The following is an 18,812-nucleotide window of genomic DNA, read 5'->3' as shown; positions in this document are numbered from 1 at the left end:
CACTGCACTTCCCAGAGATCACCTGTCAATCAAACAGTATTGGCAGTACTGTCATGTCTTTTTCCTTGGATTTTCTGTTGATGCAGTTTGAGTTTCTGTCGGTGGCACTCTTTTTCTTCTTTTTTCTTTTCTTTGTTCAGTCATGGTGGCTATCGCTGCTCATGCTAACTACCCAGTTCTTCTTCTTCTGTTTATTCCAAACAAACTGTTGCTGCTGACGTAAACGTAACACACACACTTAACCAATCTATGACAATAAGAAGTGACAGCTGCTTCCACACCATTCATAATGTCTCATGTCTTCAACAAAGATGAAAAACAAACCAGCTGTGGTGATGCACAGTGAATGCCACAATCATAGAATTTGAATTGATAGAATGGTCACTGAAATCTTCACGCTTCTTCTCGTCATTTGACTATTTCACATATGGCTTGCACTTACACTTAATGCCTGATGAAGGTCTGACAACCGAAACATTATATTAAAAGTTTAACTGCAACTCTGAAAGTGTGTGGGAGTCTGTTCTACATTGTTTGCACGTATTTCCTCCTACGCACCTTTTGTCTACCTACTCTACAGGGGGTTTGCAAAAGTACCTTTTTCTTGTTCTACACTTACAATGGCTGCCGTATGATGATCGATTATGTTGTCATGGAAATCAGTGTTGATTTCCTGTATGAGACTCAGAAAGATGATGTGTTACCATGACAATGGCTTCATTTGGATGAACATTCCAGTGGTAGTTCATGTGATGAACAATCTAACTCTCTGCATCTCATGTTTTTTTTTCCACACATGAAAATGTTCCCAAAGCTCGGCTCAGACTGCAGCACTGAAATAAATCCCAACATCTGAACAAATCTCACTTTTTCAGACTGTCCTTCTTTTTCCCTTTGAAGGTTGTTCATTTGATTATTAGAGGAGGCTGAAAAAGATTCAGCATTTCACAAAAATTTGAAAAAATCAGAAATATTACATATAATAAATTTATAAATATATATAAATATATTTATAAATACATTTCTTAGCTCAATGGATAGAGCTTGGCATTAACACTACAATGGTAAAGGGTTTGATTCTCACTGGGGCAACCCATGCTAAAAATGAATGCACTCATGGTAATTTGGATAGAAGTGTCCACCAGACTATGGAGCATGTGGTCCCATACAGGCAAAGCACACACTCTACCTCTGATTACACCTCGCCTAATGATAGAGGACATGCGTCAGGACATGCGTCAGTTGCTCAAAAGATCATCTTTATGGAATTTTACCTCAACAAGTCTTCATAAAATGAGTCAATATGTTTTTTGAAAAACAGGGTCAAAGCATTTATCTTTTCCATTTGATGCTCTTCCTCAGAGGACATTTGATTATACTTTTTGCCTTGCGGATGCTTAATGGTTTTGCCCTTCCAGCCTTATCATCATTATACTTAACAGCAGGGTTCAGCAGTCATATTAGAATAACAGCCTGAGTGGCTCAGTGGTCTAAGGCACGTTCCATGTGAACCTGACGTCCTGGGTTTGAATCTGGCCCAGGACCTTTGTCACATGTCATCTGCCAAACTTTCCTGTCTCTCTCTCTACTTTGAACTGTATAATAAACACAAAAATGTTTTAAGAGAAACAGTCTGTCCTTGTCTACAGAAGAAGATTAGGGCCACGTGAAAAATGATTAATTTCATATTAAGATTAATCTCAGAATTCTGACAATAAAGTCGGAATTTTGAGATTAAAATCAGAATTCTGACTTTAATCTCAAATCTCAAAATCAGAATTAATCTCAGAACTCAAATACATTTTTCACGTGGCCCTAATGCTCTTCCGTACTTATCAGGCATAAACCTTCTACCTTCAAAAAGCCACTGTTGTGTCAAATGTCTATTTTACAGCCCTGTTGAAATTCTGTTGTGGGTGTGGAACAGGTTTCATGGGCTGCAGGCTTAACAAACCTGCTCAACTTATAAATGAACAAACAAAAACCTTCAAATAAAAACATCATCATAATTACGTCCATTCCTTGTTCCTGGAAACATGCTGTGTGACTGACAGCAGGAAGAAATGTGATTGGATGAAACCCTTCAGACAAGCAATTATCTTTCTATGCACACGTGAGAATTGGTACAACACAATGTCGATGAAACTTGGGCTGCTTTATCTTAACGGACCTAAAAATACATATGCTCTTAGCGTACCGATCACCACTTATTGTGTTCTGTTATCACTCCGCTGCCACCTGAACCCTTGAATCCACAAAAAAGGAATAACGGTCAGTCTGCGGCCAAATTACATAGCAAGTGAAAACCGAGACGAAAATTGCTCTTTAAACCACAGATGAGTAATAAATGAAAATCATTGGCTGTCCATCTTCACTCTGCTTTGAATCAAGTCAAGTGTGAGATTAAACTGTGTGTTTACAGTGCAGCGGTATAAGAAGTGGCAGGGCTGACATTCAGGACTGCAGGACCATTTATAATGATGAACAAGGCATGGCAGACATGCTATAAAGATGAACATCAACATGGACCCCCATTACAAGAGAGCTAAACCACATAAGACTGCATATGATGTCTAATACTCTGAAGGTCAGCCACTTTGGAGTCGTTTTTGTTCAGTTCATTTGGCCTCCATCTAATTCCATTTACTTCAGTCTGTTCAATGTAAAGTATAAGAGCGTGACCGATACATCAGCAGTGCAACTGATATTAATGGATGATATTGACACTTCGCCAATATATATGGGAAATTGCGACACTGATAACAAGATCTGCATTTGCACAAGGACTCATGGTGTTGGACACAGATGATGGCACTTTACTCAACTAAAGAGTTTTATTGATGTTTTACCCTTTCAAGAACCATCAGCAATTTACATGGAACAAATACACAGTACATACACTGTAGCACACTACAAAAACTAACAAGTTATTTTATCTTGTATCCAGACTTATCAAGCTTATTTTTAGGATTTTTTTAGTGAAATCATCTTACTGCACTGGCAGATAACATTACCAGTTTCAAAATTTGTTTTCTTTTTTTTCAGGATAATGTAACTTGTTTCAGGACATTTACTTGATAAAAGTGAAATTGTCTTGGAGAAAGTTTCTTGTTTCAACATTTTCTTCATTGTTTTATGATGATTTCTTAAAAAGAAGTCAAACTGGCAAGTATCAAGTGAAATGTATTGAAACCAGCAGGATTATCTGCCAGTGCATTTAGATAATTTGACTAAAAATATCACAAAACAAGCTTGATAGGTCTGGAAACTACATGAAATCACTGGACAGCTTGTCATATTTTGCAGTGCGCTTTTGCTCTTCAATCCCAGTCTCTCCTCTGTACTAACAAAGGAGTCGATGTAGGAGAGGGTTAATGGGTTCAGGGACGGTTTTATCATTATCTCATCAGGACAATCACTGTCTCTCTCCTCCAGTGCTTCATCAGATACAGATTTACTTTACGAGACCTTTGAGAAAGTGCAACTCCCAGAACAAAGGCATGTTTTAGTGCTCTGGTTGGGAACTTGGTCTAGATAGGTGTTATAAAACTGAATTACACAGACAGACAACAAAGTAAATCATGAACAATGGCTACATTATGGCTACAGTAAAATTTGTTTTCCGGTTACCAGTAAAATCATGTATCAGTCGAACCCTGCCCAGTACAATAAATGTTGTGCAGCCTTGCTCTATCCTTTCCTTGGTTTATACCACAATAGTATGGATCTCAGAATATCACTTAATGCTGGTGATGATTTCCTTTGTAAAAAATATCATAAATGTGTTATCAGCCTAAATCATAGAGTAGAGCTGCAATGGTTAAGAGTGTCCCATAATTGAGACATTATAGATTCACCTTAATCACCCAAATTAAATTCTGGTATTTCACTGGCAGGAAATCATCTTCACGCACAGGAAATGATGAATCAAAACTTAAACTGATTTTGAACTTTGGTAGTACCTTGGGTTGTGTAGCTTCCTAGCCATGACGTAACCCAAAAATCGGCAAGTCTCTGTTATCTGTTGCTCCGAGGCTCCGATTGGAGAATTGTTTTTTTTTCTCTCTCCAATCACTGCCTGCCATTGTATGACGGAACAGGTCTCAAAATCACACTTTTAGCACATAAACAAACACAAACAAAGCAGATTCTGACAATATATTAAAAAAAAACTAGTATTGTTGCTCACGTGTGGTTAAGTGAATCGCTTTCTTTATGTTATTAAACCTTTCAGTTCGAACAAGTGTAACACCAGAATTGGAATACGTTTCCTATGGCCGGATTTCTTCCAAAGTTCAACATCACTTGAAATACAAAGTCTCCTGAACAGCAGTGAGCAAGCGCTTCACCCAGAGAAAGCTGGACCCAGCAAGATTAGATCTTTTGCCTTTCTCATCCCTTTGGTTTCCTTTGGTATAAACATCACAGACCGGCTAGGTTACTGATCATGAGCATGCTGTGTGCAGTTTATTTATTTTAGTTTCAGGATTTCTGGGTATTGAAGTCAAATAACTCAAACAGTTGCTGACATTTTTAGCCGCCAATCTACAAAGTCGCCCATTGGAGCTTTAAACCTCTTATCTACAGGTTTGCTTACATGCATATCATTTATCACTTCAGATGTGATCTGGTGCAAATGGCCTGGGATGAATACAAGTGGGTGGTTTCTTTTCAAACTGTGAGATAATGGATTGAAACCAGACATTGGTTTGGAAATCATGAATCATAAAAGCCACTTTCTGTTTACATTTAAGACTTTTGCCCCATATCTCATTGTGTAAACTGGTGATAGCACACATAATTTGGCGGTGGGTAATCTTCCCATGTCATGTGCTTAATAAACCACTTCAGTAAAACCTCAGGCGGCCACAGTGCAGCCACACACACTTCGCTTCTGCTCACAGTTTTCCTTCAGTGTGCCGTCGCTGTGCCTCCATGTTCCACACTGCTGAGATAGAGATAGAGAGAGAGAGAGACAGAGAGAGAGAGAGAGTTGCAGAAACCCTCTGGCTGACAGGGGGGTTTGACAAATGCCCAGAATCTCTATTGAATGAAGATGTTTTCTAGGGAAGTCTAACCAGACAGTCGGTGACGCGAGATCCCACCGGTTGTGTCAAGGCTGGATGTGCCAGGAAGCAGAAGGAAGCAGAGCTGAATGCGTAATCCCCTTCACTGCAGGAGCACCTCTACTTTTAAATGCATCGCCACCTCCTGCCCTTCCCATCCTGACCCCCCCCCCCCCCCATTTCCCCCCCGATTTCTTTTCTAAACGGAATTCGGCCGGACCTGCCAGCTTGTGTAAAGTCCTGTGAAGTATTACGGCGGTTGCTAAATTAACACTTCCAACTTCAGCTTGCAAATTCGAACTGATTTGACAAAGCGCAGAGGCCACAAGTAGCGCTTTCCTAAAGAGAGAATGGCTCCTTTGCAAGCTAGTACAAAAACTCCATCACATGGTTGTAGGTGACAGGAAATAAAAAGATCGCACTGAACCAAATACTTAGGGATGAGAATTAGTCTTCTACACATAACTAAATGTTCGTCCATCTCCTTAAGGAAATGTTATTGATAGTTTGGTCATTAGGACTCTGACTGGCTCATTTGACCCATCTTAAGCTATCTATCAACTGAAGTCCCTGTGTGCAGCCTAGCACTATCCGGGCTAAATTGAATGTGGCATATTGACTTGCCATGGTTACTGAAGCTGCACTCACAATTACAGTGCTTGTGTTTGTACAGGGGACGGTTCAGAGGAAGCGAGAGACACGGAGACTTGTACTGCAAACTGATTTTAATGGATTTGGTGGTCACATAAATGACATTGATCAAGAGTAGTCTCTCCCAAATGAAGCGTATACTTGAGCAGTTATGCGATATGCGACTGAGAGAGCGTCCAAGTAAAAACCCTTTTTCTCACCACAGATACAAAAAAAAAAAAAAACCTGGCTTTGCTGACAGTCCTGAGCAGGGAGAAATGTTGTTTTTGTCATAAACTCAAGGGTTTTGTGTGGAGTTCAGGAACATACATGGAACTTTTTTTTTTTCTTTTTTTTTTTTTTTTAAAACATTGTTCTGAGAAGTAACCCTGTAACAGCCCTCAGTTATGTTACTTCAAAAACCTCACAACACTATTCATTGCCAGGAAAATCTGCTTCAAAAAAAAAAAAAAAAAAAGGCGAGAGCAAGCCTGTCCCAGACGCTCCCTCAATGTCCTGATTCGACTAACTTGGGGAATTTGCTTCCCCTCCTTCCCTTTTCTAGGCATACACTTGATGAAGCGTAAGATTGAGTTCTAGTCAAATAAAACTGGTATCCAATTACTCCTTTGCCTCTGCAACTAAATTAATGAAATGCTGTGAGCAGATTTTGAGAGAGTGAGAGATGATTTGTAAAGAGGGCAGCTTCCTGGTGCGACATTCAGCCCTGCAAGCCCATCCCATGATGCAATGCTTCTGAACGGCCTCTGAAATCTCTGAGCAGATGTTGGCAGCCAAGATGGAGAAAGAGACAAGATATAATGTTATAATGAGTCTCCTTACACCAGTGGTATGCTCATAAATATTCATGACTGTGGGGGGTCCTTCAAGTCAACGTGGGTTGCGATTGTTTTTTCTGCCAAGTCAGTAATCAGCGCAAAACAAACAATTACAATTATGAATCAAGTGGATGGGAAGAAATTCATAAATACTCACATTTAAGTTTACATATCATAGACTTAAACGTGATCAGCTGTCTCGTTATGCATTTTTTGTTCATCTTTGGACCTTTTGCACTGCAGGATGGGTAATGACATCAGACCAGGATGCTGCCATCTTAAGACAAATACGTTTTGATTATACCAGTTTGATTGAATAGGACCTTCTATCACTTTGCCCCATCAAAGCCCTCCAAACATAACAAAAAGTCAAACAAAAACACAAACATGAAAACAAAGCAAAAGAGGTACCATAAGATAAATAAAAGATTACAAATCATGTTTGTCTAGTAAAATCAGCATTAAAAAGAAACGTATGTAAAAATGATGTTAATTATTCACAGAGAATATCATTCTTTTTTTTCCTTTTTTTTGAAGAGCAGGTTGTTCCCTGATAGGTAAATCTACACTGTTTGTGCTGAATTGAGGTACCATCTGTTGATCTGCAAAGCTCCGGTACCTCCCGTCTTCGTCACGTCTTCATCTGATTCCACAGCCGCCTCAGTGACGCCCTGAAGACATTTTACTGCTTCTTTGGATACTGTTCAAAGAAAAAAAAGGGGAAAAGACAAAATTGGCAAATGAAATCGATATTCAATCCAATCCACATGCAGGAAGCAACAGAGATGACAACCCAAATCTACGGTCAAATCAACATGGCGACTTTCCAAAATGACAGCACACATTTTCTTGAGAGCGAGGGGAAAGGAGCACAGTCACTATCATCATTCCTCCTCATGGCGGCTGAAGCCTGATCAGTTAAGGCAGGCCCTGTGCCAAAAGTCTGAGACGGAGGCGAGCCAAAAGTAGTTTAGCAGAAGGCCTAACGCAGAGGCTCAATAAAACACCCCAGAATTTGCACCTTCAGCTATAACATCCTAGATGGCGCCTAACCTTTGGGGGAGTCCTAAATGCTTGATCTGGTCCAAGTTTGTGATTCAAAAGGATGAGGATGCTTGACCGGAAATCTAATCGTGCCCCGATCTGACCTGCCGCCGTATCTGATTAAGCGCTTCACCCATCAGAGATGCCTTTTCCTGGGACCACAGACAATTATTAGAGATATCTGTCTCCATTTAATTTCCATTTGCTACAGATGGGCAGCAGAGCGCTTCAGAAACATTATGTGTATCCTGAGGAGAGGAGCTGCAAGCCATATACTGCTGCATCATGTGAGAAAGTCAATATCCCCTGCTAGCAATGCAATGGCAGGTGAATTAGAGGTGATGCATCCAAACCAGCACACTCAAGCTCAATTAGCACTAATTATTGCCCAGATGTTTTGATCCAACTTGTGTCTTCGTCAGGTAAAATGGTGTTAAATGAGCCATCGCATGCTGGCCATTTAATTAATTTCAATGTTTTGTTTCTGTACACAAGAATAGAAAATATACATGAAAATCCAATCCAAAAACTTTCCAATCTGAACACAAAAAATAAAAAAAAAGATTCAAGCAATCAAAATCTCCTTCGCATATAGGTGTGATAAAACTTCAGCTGTCTAGACTAGTCATGCCAGGGCTGAGAGAGAAAACAGAGAGAAGTAATAAAACCTCAGAGGTCTAGGCCAGCTGAGAGAGAGAGAGAGAGAGAGAGAGAGAGAGAGAGAGAGAGAGAGAGAGAGAGAGAGAGAGAGAGAGAGAGAGAGAGAAGGAGGATAAAAATGCAGATGTCTGGACTAGCCACGCCAGAACTGAGGGGAAAAGGTGCTCAGCAATATATAGTGAGGAGAAAAGCTGAAACTGAGCAGCGAACTTGAAGAAAGTCGATTCTGGGAACACTGTGGTACTCATCCTGAGCCAACTATGTCTCATAAAGCAGAAATAGTTCGCATTTTTTTCCAAGGCAAAGCACCAAGCAAGTGCATAAACCCAATAAATCAACTTTCGCTAAAAATATAAAAGACAGAGAGTGTGTGTGTGTGTATGAATCTATAATGATTTTTCACATAATGATAGACAATCATGGATATGCTGAGCAAGTGCAAATGCAGCAATATACCCAATGGCCCATGCTGTGAGGGACTTGGCCCCAGTCAACAGCAGACCTACAGAATCCCCCCCCCCCCCCCCAAGCCCCCATCAAGATGCATGGTGAATCTGGCCATGCAGCGAGGAGAGAGAGGGTTTATTGGATGGGTAGATACGGCACGGCCCTCCTGGGAGCGCACAGCGTGAAAACCACTGCGTGCCTAACTCAATCCCGGTCTGCAATCCTTCCTGGCCAGGCGCACTCCATACAAAAATGTTCCCGAGGTAATTGCCACTTCTTGACCGGGCCCCTATTTGTCTTCATTTGACAGACACACCTCATGCTGCACTGTGCAGACCGAAAAAAAAAATCCCAAAATATAAGGAAGGTTAGAGTTAAGGAACACGCTTTCAAAGAAATATGCGTTGTGAAAGTACAGAGGTGGCAGGTTGCTAGTCTTCAACTGAAAATGGGAACAGTTCCTTTAACCCCAAGAGTTTATTAATTTACTTGTTTGCTATCCATTTGATCATCCACTCTAATTGTTAAAAAAAAAACTCACCTGGAAACTTGAGAGCATGAGTAAATGTTTGAAAGATTAGATGTAACCTTGGACTGGTAGAGTACAAACAGACATGGCCGTATTTATGCTCCGATTAATGATTAGCAGGCCAGACGTTCACTGTCTGGGCCTTTCAGCTTTAAAGCTGTAAAGCTCAGGGTGTAAAGCGAGTCGTGGTGGAGCAGTGGGGTTACAGAGCACTTAAAGACCCCATGAAGACCACATCTTTACTTCCTTGATTTGATGCATTTCTTGTTGAAACAGGATGTTGGGACGGGACATAACAGTGAGGGATCATTCAAAAGTCTAAACCAATGGAATATGAGTCAGGGAGAGAAAGGCCATTTTCAATCTAATCTCCAAAAAAACTTGGTGTAGTTTCTTACGGCTGGATTCTGGATGATAACAAACCAGATCTATTGCTTGTGAAGAACTGTCCTGGTGATCCTCAGTGGGATGTGTGGTACTCACAGCGGCTGTCAGCGCCTGCTCCAGGTCCTCAATGATGTCCGCCTCATCCTCCAGGCCCACAGAGAGTCTAATCAGCGTGTCACTGATCCCCAGGACACTCCTCTCTTTTTCTGGCACTGATGCATGGGTCATCACTGCCCTAAAGTATCAAAGCAGGCAGAGAAACTCAGATATTAGTGTTATATAGCCATAACAACAACAACTTGATGCTTTTTTGCTTGCGTGTCTTGATTAAAGTCAGTTTGTGAAACGCTGAATAAAGTCCTTGTCAGTGTGAGTAGGGTTTCCTCTTGGTCGCTGCTGCCCCTTGTGGTGCTCTTCATTAGTGCAGCTCAGAGAAACTCCCCATTTCCACTTCGACAATTTTGCATGTGAAATTGTGTTTATTAGAGTAAAACAGAGCTCGTATTTTTTTTTAATTTACACCGGTTCTGATAACTCTGAATTCAATACAGTTTCCAAAAACAACACTTTTTTTTTACCTCTCTTTGCTGAATGAAAGAAGTAAAGTTTCTAAAAAGTTTTATAAATTTGCATTTGAGTGTATCCATGTATCAAGTTATACAATGTACCTTTGTATAACTTGATTGAACTTATACTAATTTCTTATTTGTTTGAATTTAATACATTACTTTGCCATGTTGGTTTTGGACTGTTTTGTCAAAGGCTTTGTGTAGACAATAAATCTCAAGTATTGTTTGATTTGTTGTTTCCTATATTTGTAAATGTTCTTTACAAATGAAATTCTTATTTCATAAAGCAATACATGATTTTCTTAGAAATGTTTTTACATGCCATCTGCTTTCCTAAACAGAATCTGACCAAGTTTAACAGACTTCCTGTACACAAACGACCATGAACTGACCATGAACAGAATAATGAATGTAGAAATGATGACTCATCATGGCATCAATCTAACGTTCATGTAAGGAGCGTCTCTTGGATACTTACGGATGTTCTGCTAAACTTTCATAACCTCCAAGGCTCTCAGCAATTGCAAACACCTGAAATCAAAAGATAACAGGAATCATGAGCTGATAGAGTAGTGCAAATAATAAGCACATCAAGTCAAGAATCACAATCATTGGCTACAGATGAGACTAATTACAACTACTCAAGCCACTAAATTTTGTGGTTTGGTAAAGTTTACATTTTTAGACTTACTAATGGCGGGTACATGGAGGGTTGGGGTTAACATTTTGTGTGTTTCTCACAGATCTGAATGTTCAAATCTCATAGATAACACCATAGAGGTCGATAACACCATAGTCAAATTTTATCCTATTTTATTTCATCTGTTATTTTATTAATATTATATATTTTTGCTTTTAAATCTATTTTTATTGTATTGCATTGTCATCATTTTTTATTTTTGCATTGGTCTCAAATTGTTTTTACGGTCTACATGTGTTCTGTCTAATTGTCCACTTGTCAGTCATCTGTGAGGCACTTTGAACTGCACTAACCTGTATGAAAGGTGCTATATAAATAAAGTTTGATTTGATTGATTGATTGATTATTACACATCTCCTTAAAGTGCTCCAAGTATAATTATCATGGGTTGTTCAGTCTTGTTCACATGACCTTATACCTTTTGACCAATAGCTTTATTATATTCTATCTGTATGAACATAATCATGAATATTCAACACTATAGAACTCTGTGTAATCATCCAGATAGAAAAAGGGGGAAATAATAATTATTATGGTCGATTTGTTGAGCATGCAACAAAACCTACTCAAGAATACTGAATCTGCTTCACCGTTATAAGTCCAAACTCTAAAAGTATCTTGTGTGTTTCTCACAGAACTGAGAGCCTGGAATGTTCAAATCTCATAGATAACAGAAGGTAACACTGACCAAGTGGACTTGACAAAATATCAACTTGTTGTCTTCTAGAAGAACGAGGTCGCCTCTTATTACACATCTCCTTAAAGTGCTCCAAGTATAATTATCATGGGTTGTTCAGTCTTGTTCATATGACCTTATACCTTTTGACCAAGGTATCAGAACTTTCTGGACATAATGATTTATTAATGGACTTCTAAAATCAATTTTTGGAGCACATTTTAAAAAGGGGGAAATAATCATTATTATGGGCGATGTAGGTTTTGTTGAGCATGCTCTTCTTCAGCAGCACCAGCATTACTTATAATTCACACCAGTCTACTACCTTCGAACCAGTCAAAACTAGCTTTATGGCACCATGACAATGGCATCTTACTTCCTTAATTTGACGTGTTTTATGTTGAAACAGGATGTTGGGGTGAGGCATAATGATTCAGAAGTGTGAAACAATGGGAGATCAGTTAGGAAGAGAAGGGCAGTTTGATTTGATGGGAGGGGCGGAGGGGCCTCCTGGTTAGGCATGATGTCACCATTAAAGATACACCGTTTTCCAGGTACAGTCCAAGTACATTTAATGGAGTTTTATCATTATTAATTTCATGAGCGGGCCTTAAGCTACCGCCACCCACTTGATAAACATAAAACCAAAAACTAAACAAAACCAAATAAAACCTCCCAAGTCAAATCACCTTGAGGCTGCTGAGGAAGGTGGAGGCGTGCTCCATGTTTCCCTTGATGTAGAAGGTGATCATCCCCGGGCATCCGGTGCACTGTCGCTTCATCAGCTCATGCTGGGGGTGAGAGGGCAGGCCTGCATCAAGGGAGCGAAAAAATAAAGAAAAATAAAAAAAGAATAATAAATAAATTATGAGCTTAGAATTGTAAGGTTCCATCTGTCTTCAGGATAGTTCTGTGATACTGAGCTTCAACGTTTTCAGCATCCATTAAGTTAAATGGAGATGGGAACTTTTGTTCTAGAAATGACTCAAAAATCATTCTTTCCAAAAAAAATAACACCACACAGATGTTAACAGGCACTCATAGAATATGTTTGTCACTATCTCAGCTGTAACAAAAATAAGGAATCTAAATCCAAGGTCAGAAAATCCTATAATTGCCAGTTATAGTGAATTCAACTAACAAAAAGGAGAGAGAAGTAACTGGAGATACAGGTCGTGTTGTTTAGAGTGCAGAGCAGGTTCGTACAGGTTCAACCACACTTTGTTAATTGTATGTTTCCACACATATTTCCCAGCAATCTGAGTGTGGTGTGCGTTAGGAGTGAGAACATAATCTCACCCAAACATAGGAAAAAACCCTAAATGACATTGATGATGTTTCATGGGTATAAGGAGACGAATGTTGATATCTGATAGTCAGCAGTTCCTCATGCTTGGAAAGCCTAGTGTAACAAAATTAAATGAGGGCAAACCGCAGTCTGGACTGATGCTCATATTCTGCTGTTTCTTCATGTGTTCTTTAATTGTATGAACACCACAGAAGGTTAATTACGGCAAAGAGTGCAGACAAGTCCGTCACGCTAAAGATACACGGACTGGAATCAGATTTGTTTTGATCCCCCCCCCCCAGTGTGGACAGTGTGAACCTTAACAAACCAAATACAAAAGCGCAACAAAGTAAACTTTTCTACCATGATTCAGACCAAATGAAACCAAACTGGCACTTTACATTGTGCACAGCAAACGACTCAGACCTCTGAGTGTTTCATGAAATGTGACATTGTGCTTCATGCCATGAAACTAAAAAGTGACTTCAGGAATCCTGTTGCTTGTAGAGCATTTCACTGTTCCAGTAAGTTTGCTCTACCTAGTGTAAGGTACAAGAGTTTGTATCACTATGTAATACTGAGTAATAATAGTCTTGTATCATAACTGGTATAATAGGAGTAATGAATAACTATATAACCAACACATTTAACGTTGATAACGCTACACTCCACCCCTGGGAGGTCACCTGGGAAGATGACACGGTCCACCCTGGGGTCCGCCTCCAGGAACTTGGCGGCGGCCATGGCGTTCTTGAAGTGCTGCTCCATCCTCAGGTGTAGCGTCTTCAGCCCGCGGTTACACAGGTAGCAGTCAAAGGGAGACGGCACGGCACCCAGGGCTGAACCAGGGCGAGATCACATGAAGAAGGGTTACAAAGCCTCGCAAAAACCCAGATCAGGCGTACAACAATGGCAAACATAGACAAAGACTCCTTTCTGAAAGGGTTTAGGACTGGGTGCAGAAGCTTGGCCTCAGGAGCATGTTTTGGGTGTTTGATGAGCGAATGTAGGTCAGGTTGAAATAACTGCTCCACTGAATAAGTGCAGCAGAACAAGACGTTGGGGGAATGTCTGACACGCAGCATTTCTAAAATCTCTACGCTTCATTTCAGTTGTACGAGATAAATGTTTAGTCCCCGTTCTGGGCTTTAATGTGAATGATGTTCTACAGGTGCTTTATGTCTTTTGTTATCCTTGGATGTATGCGATTGTTTTATTGTTCCTGGCCCTATAGGTAGCAGGTTTAAAACTTCACTGATAACACCTAGACATTGACCTTTGACATGTGGCCTATACTCTGACTGGTCTAATGCTGCGTTCACATCATATCGGAAGAACAAGACGACATCGCATTGCTACAACTTTGAAGCATTCACATGTTCACCTCCCACATCCAAAATCATTTTTATTCAGGAATTTATCTTTTCTTAAGTAAAGTTGATTGTATTAGTGGGGAACTTAATGGATATTTTTGATTTTTATTCCAATGAACTGCCTACATCGGTGGATTCGCTACCATGTTTGCCGCCTGTGTTGAGGTGTTGACACACTTCGACAATTCATGACGCCAAGTGGGAGATATCTTGCCTGGTCCTAACCAGACTATTTGACCCAAAGACCTACAGCTGGATGGGAGGTCTAGTTCCAGGAGACATCGAAGCCTACAACAAATTCCCATATCCTGCTTGTATTTACCACTAAGAGGCTAATGTGAACGTTTTTTCCCCGGACAGAAGCTTGTATTTACAGTAAATCTGATGGTGTGAATGCCGCATGAGTCCATTAAGGTTGTCATTTTAGAAAGGTATTTAAGATCCACTGTCTTTGTAGTGTAACCTGATGAAGGCTTTTTGCCAAAACGTACTGGTTTTTATGTATCAAAAGATTTTCTTTAGAACATTCGGCAGACTCCAAGTGTAACTCAATTTCTTCTACTCACCGTTCTGTAGAAATTTCAGTCGCTCATACAGATCCTCCCGGTTCACTGAGACCAGGCCCATGACCACGTCACTGTGACCTGCAGATTAAATGAGGGGAATAAGACTAAGGTTTGCATTTTATCAAGTCCAAATTAAAAGTACATCTTAGTGGAGCAGGAAAAGAATGTTTTTATGTGTACCTACTTGTTGTTACTATGGCTGCCATTTTATCAAGTCCAAATTAAAAATGTATTTTAGCAAACATTCATGTATGCATGTGTGTACCCACCATTCATGTACTTGGTGGCTGAATACATGCAGATGTCAGCTCCCAAAGCCAAAGGGCGCTAGAGACACAGGAGCAAACACGGGCTGATCAACAGACATCTTTCCACATGAACGGGAATGTAATTACAGGAAGTGGTTAAATTGGTTTTAAAATCAAGAGAGCGTGCACTGCAACATTCTCTAACACACACACACACACCTGGAAATAGGCAGACATGAAGGTGTTGTCCACTACCACCACTATGTCCTTGTTGTGGTTGTGAACCACCTCAGCACAGGTCTTGATGTCTACAACTTTCATGGTGGGGTTGGTAGGAGTTTCAATCCACACCAGCTACAAAAGGAAAAATGAGAGCATGTCATTAAAATTAAACACCTTGTTCAGAAACCTGTTTGTTGGAGGCAAAGACTTGTTTTAGAGCTTTGGAGCTGAGGTCTGGGGTTGGGCAACGCTGGCTCAGAACCTAAACAAAGAGAGCGAAATAAAGAGAGCTGTCTGCATGTCTTTTTCAACACGTCAGTTGTTGGCTTCTATCACAGCTATTACCTCATGACTTGGACTCAACAAGCTCAAAAGAGTCATTAAAGTGTTGATTCACTGGGTGCACTTTTGCACAAATGGCAAGGAAACCCAAGTAAGAATGCCAAGGTTGGTAAGGAGCAGAGAAATTGGGCTGCAAGAGGCAACTTTAACTTTGGTTTTGACTACAGTTTTGTTCAACATTTATTTAACAAGATAATAATCTTTCAAAAATCTTTCTAAAAAGAGGCATTAAGTGGCACTAATGACAAACAGAAAAGTTGCAGACAAACAACATACAGCACTGTAAAATGTCGGACAATAATTCAATATTATGGTTTTTCAGTGGAATCTTATGTGATATGATGATATTGTGATATCAAGATACACACTTCTGTTGTCTAAACTGATAATAACAAGCACACTTTATTTAAAAACTGAGGTATAACATATTTTAAGGAATATTATGACTTTTTTTGAAGTTTTGTTTGACATCACCCATAACATTACCATGCAGTTCAATGCCATGAACATCAACTTGATAATTAAACATGTGATTTTGCATATAGCCACATGTAATAGGCCCCTATATACCGATATCGAAAAAAAAAGTCCTTGGAAGTCCTTGATTATCGTGATATTGATTACAACCCTATCGCCTACCGCACAGTTCCCAGCCTTACCTTAGTATTGGGCTTGAGAGCAGCCTTGAGCAACTCCGGTTTCGTACAATCAACCAAAGTCACTCCCAGTCCAAGTGGAGCAGCGACCCTTTGAAAGTAGCGATTTGTGCCTAGTGATAAAAAGTGTCATTAAAATTTTGCCCCCTTAGTTTAGGCTATATATACATTTTGGGGGGAAACATGCTTAAAAAAATTCAGTCAATATTTCAAAAACACAGATGAGGGGAATAAGTGTATTTTACTTTTATTTCATTTCAGAACGAATCATAGTTTTTTTTTTACACAAGTCTCAAAGCTACATCAGGCCATCCCTTACCTCCATACACATCATCCATGCAGACGATACCGTCGCCAGCCTTGAGCATGTGGGTGATAGTCATTGTTGCTGCCAGTCCTGAGGCGAGAGCAAGGCCTGCAGGGAGACGCGGTTAATGATACATCCAGAGACAACACATAGGCCACTGTGCCCTCATGTGACATTCAAATGTCTGACTAATCGGGCAGTGGTCTCTGTCTGCATTTATCGCTATTGACCATGAGTGCCTTACTTACAGTGCTTTGCCCCATCCAGAGCTGCCACAGCCTTCTCAAGACAGTTTCTTGTGGGGTTTCCACTCCGACTGTATTCAAATCCCTACAGAATAATATCAGCATACCATCAGTAGCGAAAATCCATGAATTATTTAGTAACAAATTATGTTCCAACGACCAGGGAATTGTCATATCGTCAATAAGGAGCTGTTATAGAAAGCAGCAGGTCATCGTTATGTTCTGATGTCCAGCAGCACTAGAACACCGAAAAAGCCTTTATGCTTCGTTGTTTATTTGTCACCATTAAATCCCCACTGGTGGATCTCTTTAAACGCTTCCTAACCGGAGGGAGGGGGGAGTCTGCGGAGCAGCTGCTTTCACACTCGCGCGCTGCCGGCCAGGGAAATGCCCCATAAAATACCCAGGACAGACAGCGGGTGAACAGATCCTACTTACAGCATGGTTTCCAGGTCCGTACTGCTTGAACGTGGTAGAAAGGGAAATCGGAGGCACCACGGCCATTGACTTCCATTGTTCCGGCTCTTGACCGACGTGGATCGCCTCTGTAGCAAACGATTTAAAGGCCGTCCGGAATCCGGCGAACAGGTCGTTGTGTTCTGAAGCCATGTGTTCCCCAAAATGCAGCCCAGGTCCCCCCGAGAGAGCAGGATGTGTATGTTTTACCGTTCAGTGATCTTGGTAAGTGTGATTTAACAGAGAGGAGCGCTACGCTACTCGCGTTTGACCCAATCAGCGCTCATCTACAAGGACTGGGCGGCGCTGATTGGTGGTTGAATAGGGGCGTGACCCGCGTGACCCCTGCTAACGCACATGTTGTTTGCATGCATTTTTTTTTTATAAAGCACTGATGCAATATACGTATAGTTTGAGTCAGGTCGGGTACAGACAGGAAGGGGACATGTCCTTATTTTACGTGTCTTATTCTTATTTCATTTTATTCAAACCGGTACTTCGTTGGGCCTGGCCAAAAAAAGCATCTCGACAAACACTGACGTGGCAGACCAGCAACATACTTGGCAACAATGTATAAAGTCAAAATCCACTCAAAGTCTTAAAATAGAGAACAAAGCAATACATTTCTATATCAGCACTCCAAAAAGCAACAGTCCAATATCAAACCAGCAGGTTTATAATCCAAACTACTAACTCCTGCTTCAGTCTTCCAGTGAGAGAGGGGCTGACATAGGATAGCCTACAGTTGATGGAGCCTACTCTTCTGACCAGTGGTTTTTACTAAATTTAAATGAGGACCTTCACAGTGAAACTATTTCCTGTCTGTGCAAGTCTTTACCAAGGATAGCAGAACCAAGAAATCTTTTCATAACGCCTCACAATATTTCCATTTTTGGTCCATAGGGGGAGCGAGAGCTCTGCTTCAGTCCCGCCGGCTCCTGCCAGGCTGCCTGTGTCTCATCAACACAGTCACAAAACCTAACACTGGCGACCCCGGATAACTGCTTATTAACTGGCTCTGTTACCTATCAGCTATGAAAGAGGCGGAGTTTGTAACAAATAGCCAATCACATCCAGAGCAGTGTATTTAAACATGAGATAAGATGAAACCCCCGTGGGGAAATAAGGTCACCGCAGCGATAAAACCATGGATGTATTAAACTATGGATGAGGCATTCAAAGATGGCGGCCCATTCATTCCAATGAAAGTTGCTCACCCAGCGCATACGCCGAAAAAGTTTCTACGACTCCTACTTCCGTGGCCGACAGCACCTGCGCAGTAGTGTTTTTCTTGGCCCCGCCTATCCCACATGAACGAGTCAAGCGGCGTTCTCGTAGCGTCCGTGACAACGGCGCGTTCATGTGCAGCTTTCTAGGTTCTAGGTTCTAGCTTCTGATTGACTGTTGCTGCTGCAGACTCGGCTCTTCGGGGAAACCGTCGTCCAGGTATGACTCTATCATTTATTCAATCACAGAACATTTGCTTTATTTGTATAAATCTTACATCCGATGTGAAGTGATTCAGTCTGGATAAAGTTGAGCTAAGCTAACGATGGTAATAA

The 18,812-nt window shown here is 40.8% G+C and overlaps 1 protein-coding gene across 1 annotated transcript; it reads right to left on the bottom strand.

The window, feature by feature from the left end:
* Window positions 1-5,517: 5,517 nt before the first annotated feature.
* On the bottom strand, window positions 5,518-17,485 carry LOC139645808 (cystathionine gamma-lyase-like). Its single transcript, XM_071521651.1, has 12 exons — window positions 17,233-17,485; window positions 16,798-16,879; window positions 16,562-16,657; window positions 16,246-16,355; window positions 15,242-15,376; window positions 15,044-15,101; window positions 14,775-14,852; window positions 13,522-13,674; window positions 12,237-12,358; window positions 10,650-10,702; window positions 9,699-9,837; window positions 5,518-7,235 (listed from the first exon to the last, which is right to left on the bottom strand). The coding sequence occupies exons 1-12, from the start codon at window positions 17,401-17,403 to the stop codon at window positions 7,218-7,220; spliced, it is 1,215 nt and encodes a 404-aa protein (XP_071377752.1). The 5' UTR covers window positions 17,404-17,485; the 3' UTR covers window positions 5,518-7,217.
* Window positions 17,486-18,812: the final 1,327 nt, after the last annotated feature.

Source organism: Centroberyx affinis, unplaced genomic scaffold (genome assembly GCF_046629955.1).
Source record: "Centroberyx affinis isolate AG114_WGS23_722 - 3 ecotype Tasmania unplaced genomic scaffold, CSIRO-AGI_Caff_v1 ptg000910l_1, whole genome shotgun sequence".
Classification (NCBI taxonomy): Eukaryota; Metazoa; Chordata; class Actinopteri; order Beryciformes; family Berycidae; genus Centroberyx; species Centroberyx affinis.
This window is presented reverse-complemented; position numbering and strand designations above follow the sequence as displayed.

Coding starts and splice junctions, on each gene's coding strand:
- LOC139645808 (XM_071521651.1), bottom strand. CDS start 17,403: ATGGCTTCAGAACACAACGACCTGTTCGCCGGATTCCGGACGGCCTTT. Junction 14,853..15,043: donor AGCCACCAAGTACATGAATG/GTGGGTACACAC, acceptor TTTAATCTGCAG/GTCACAGTGACGTGGTCATG. Junction 13,675..14,774: donor ACTGAAATTTCTACAGAACG/GTGAGTAGAAGA, acceptor GCCCTGGTTCAG/CCCTGGGTGCCGTGCCGTCT.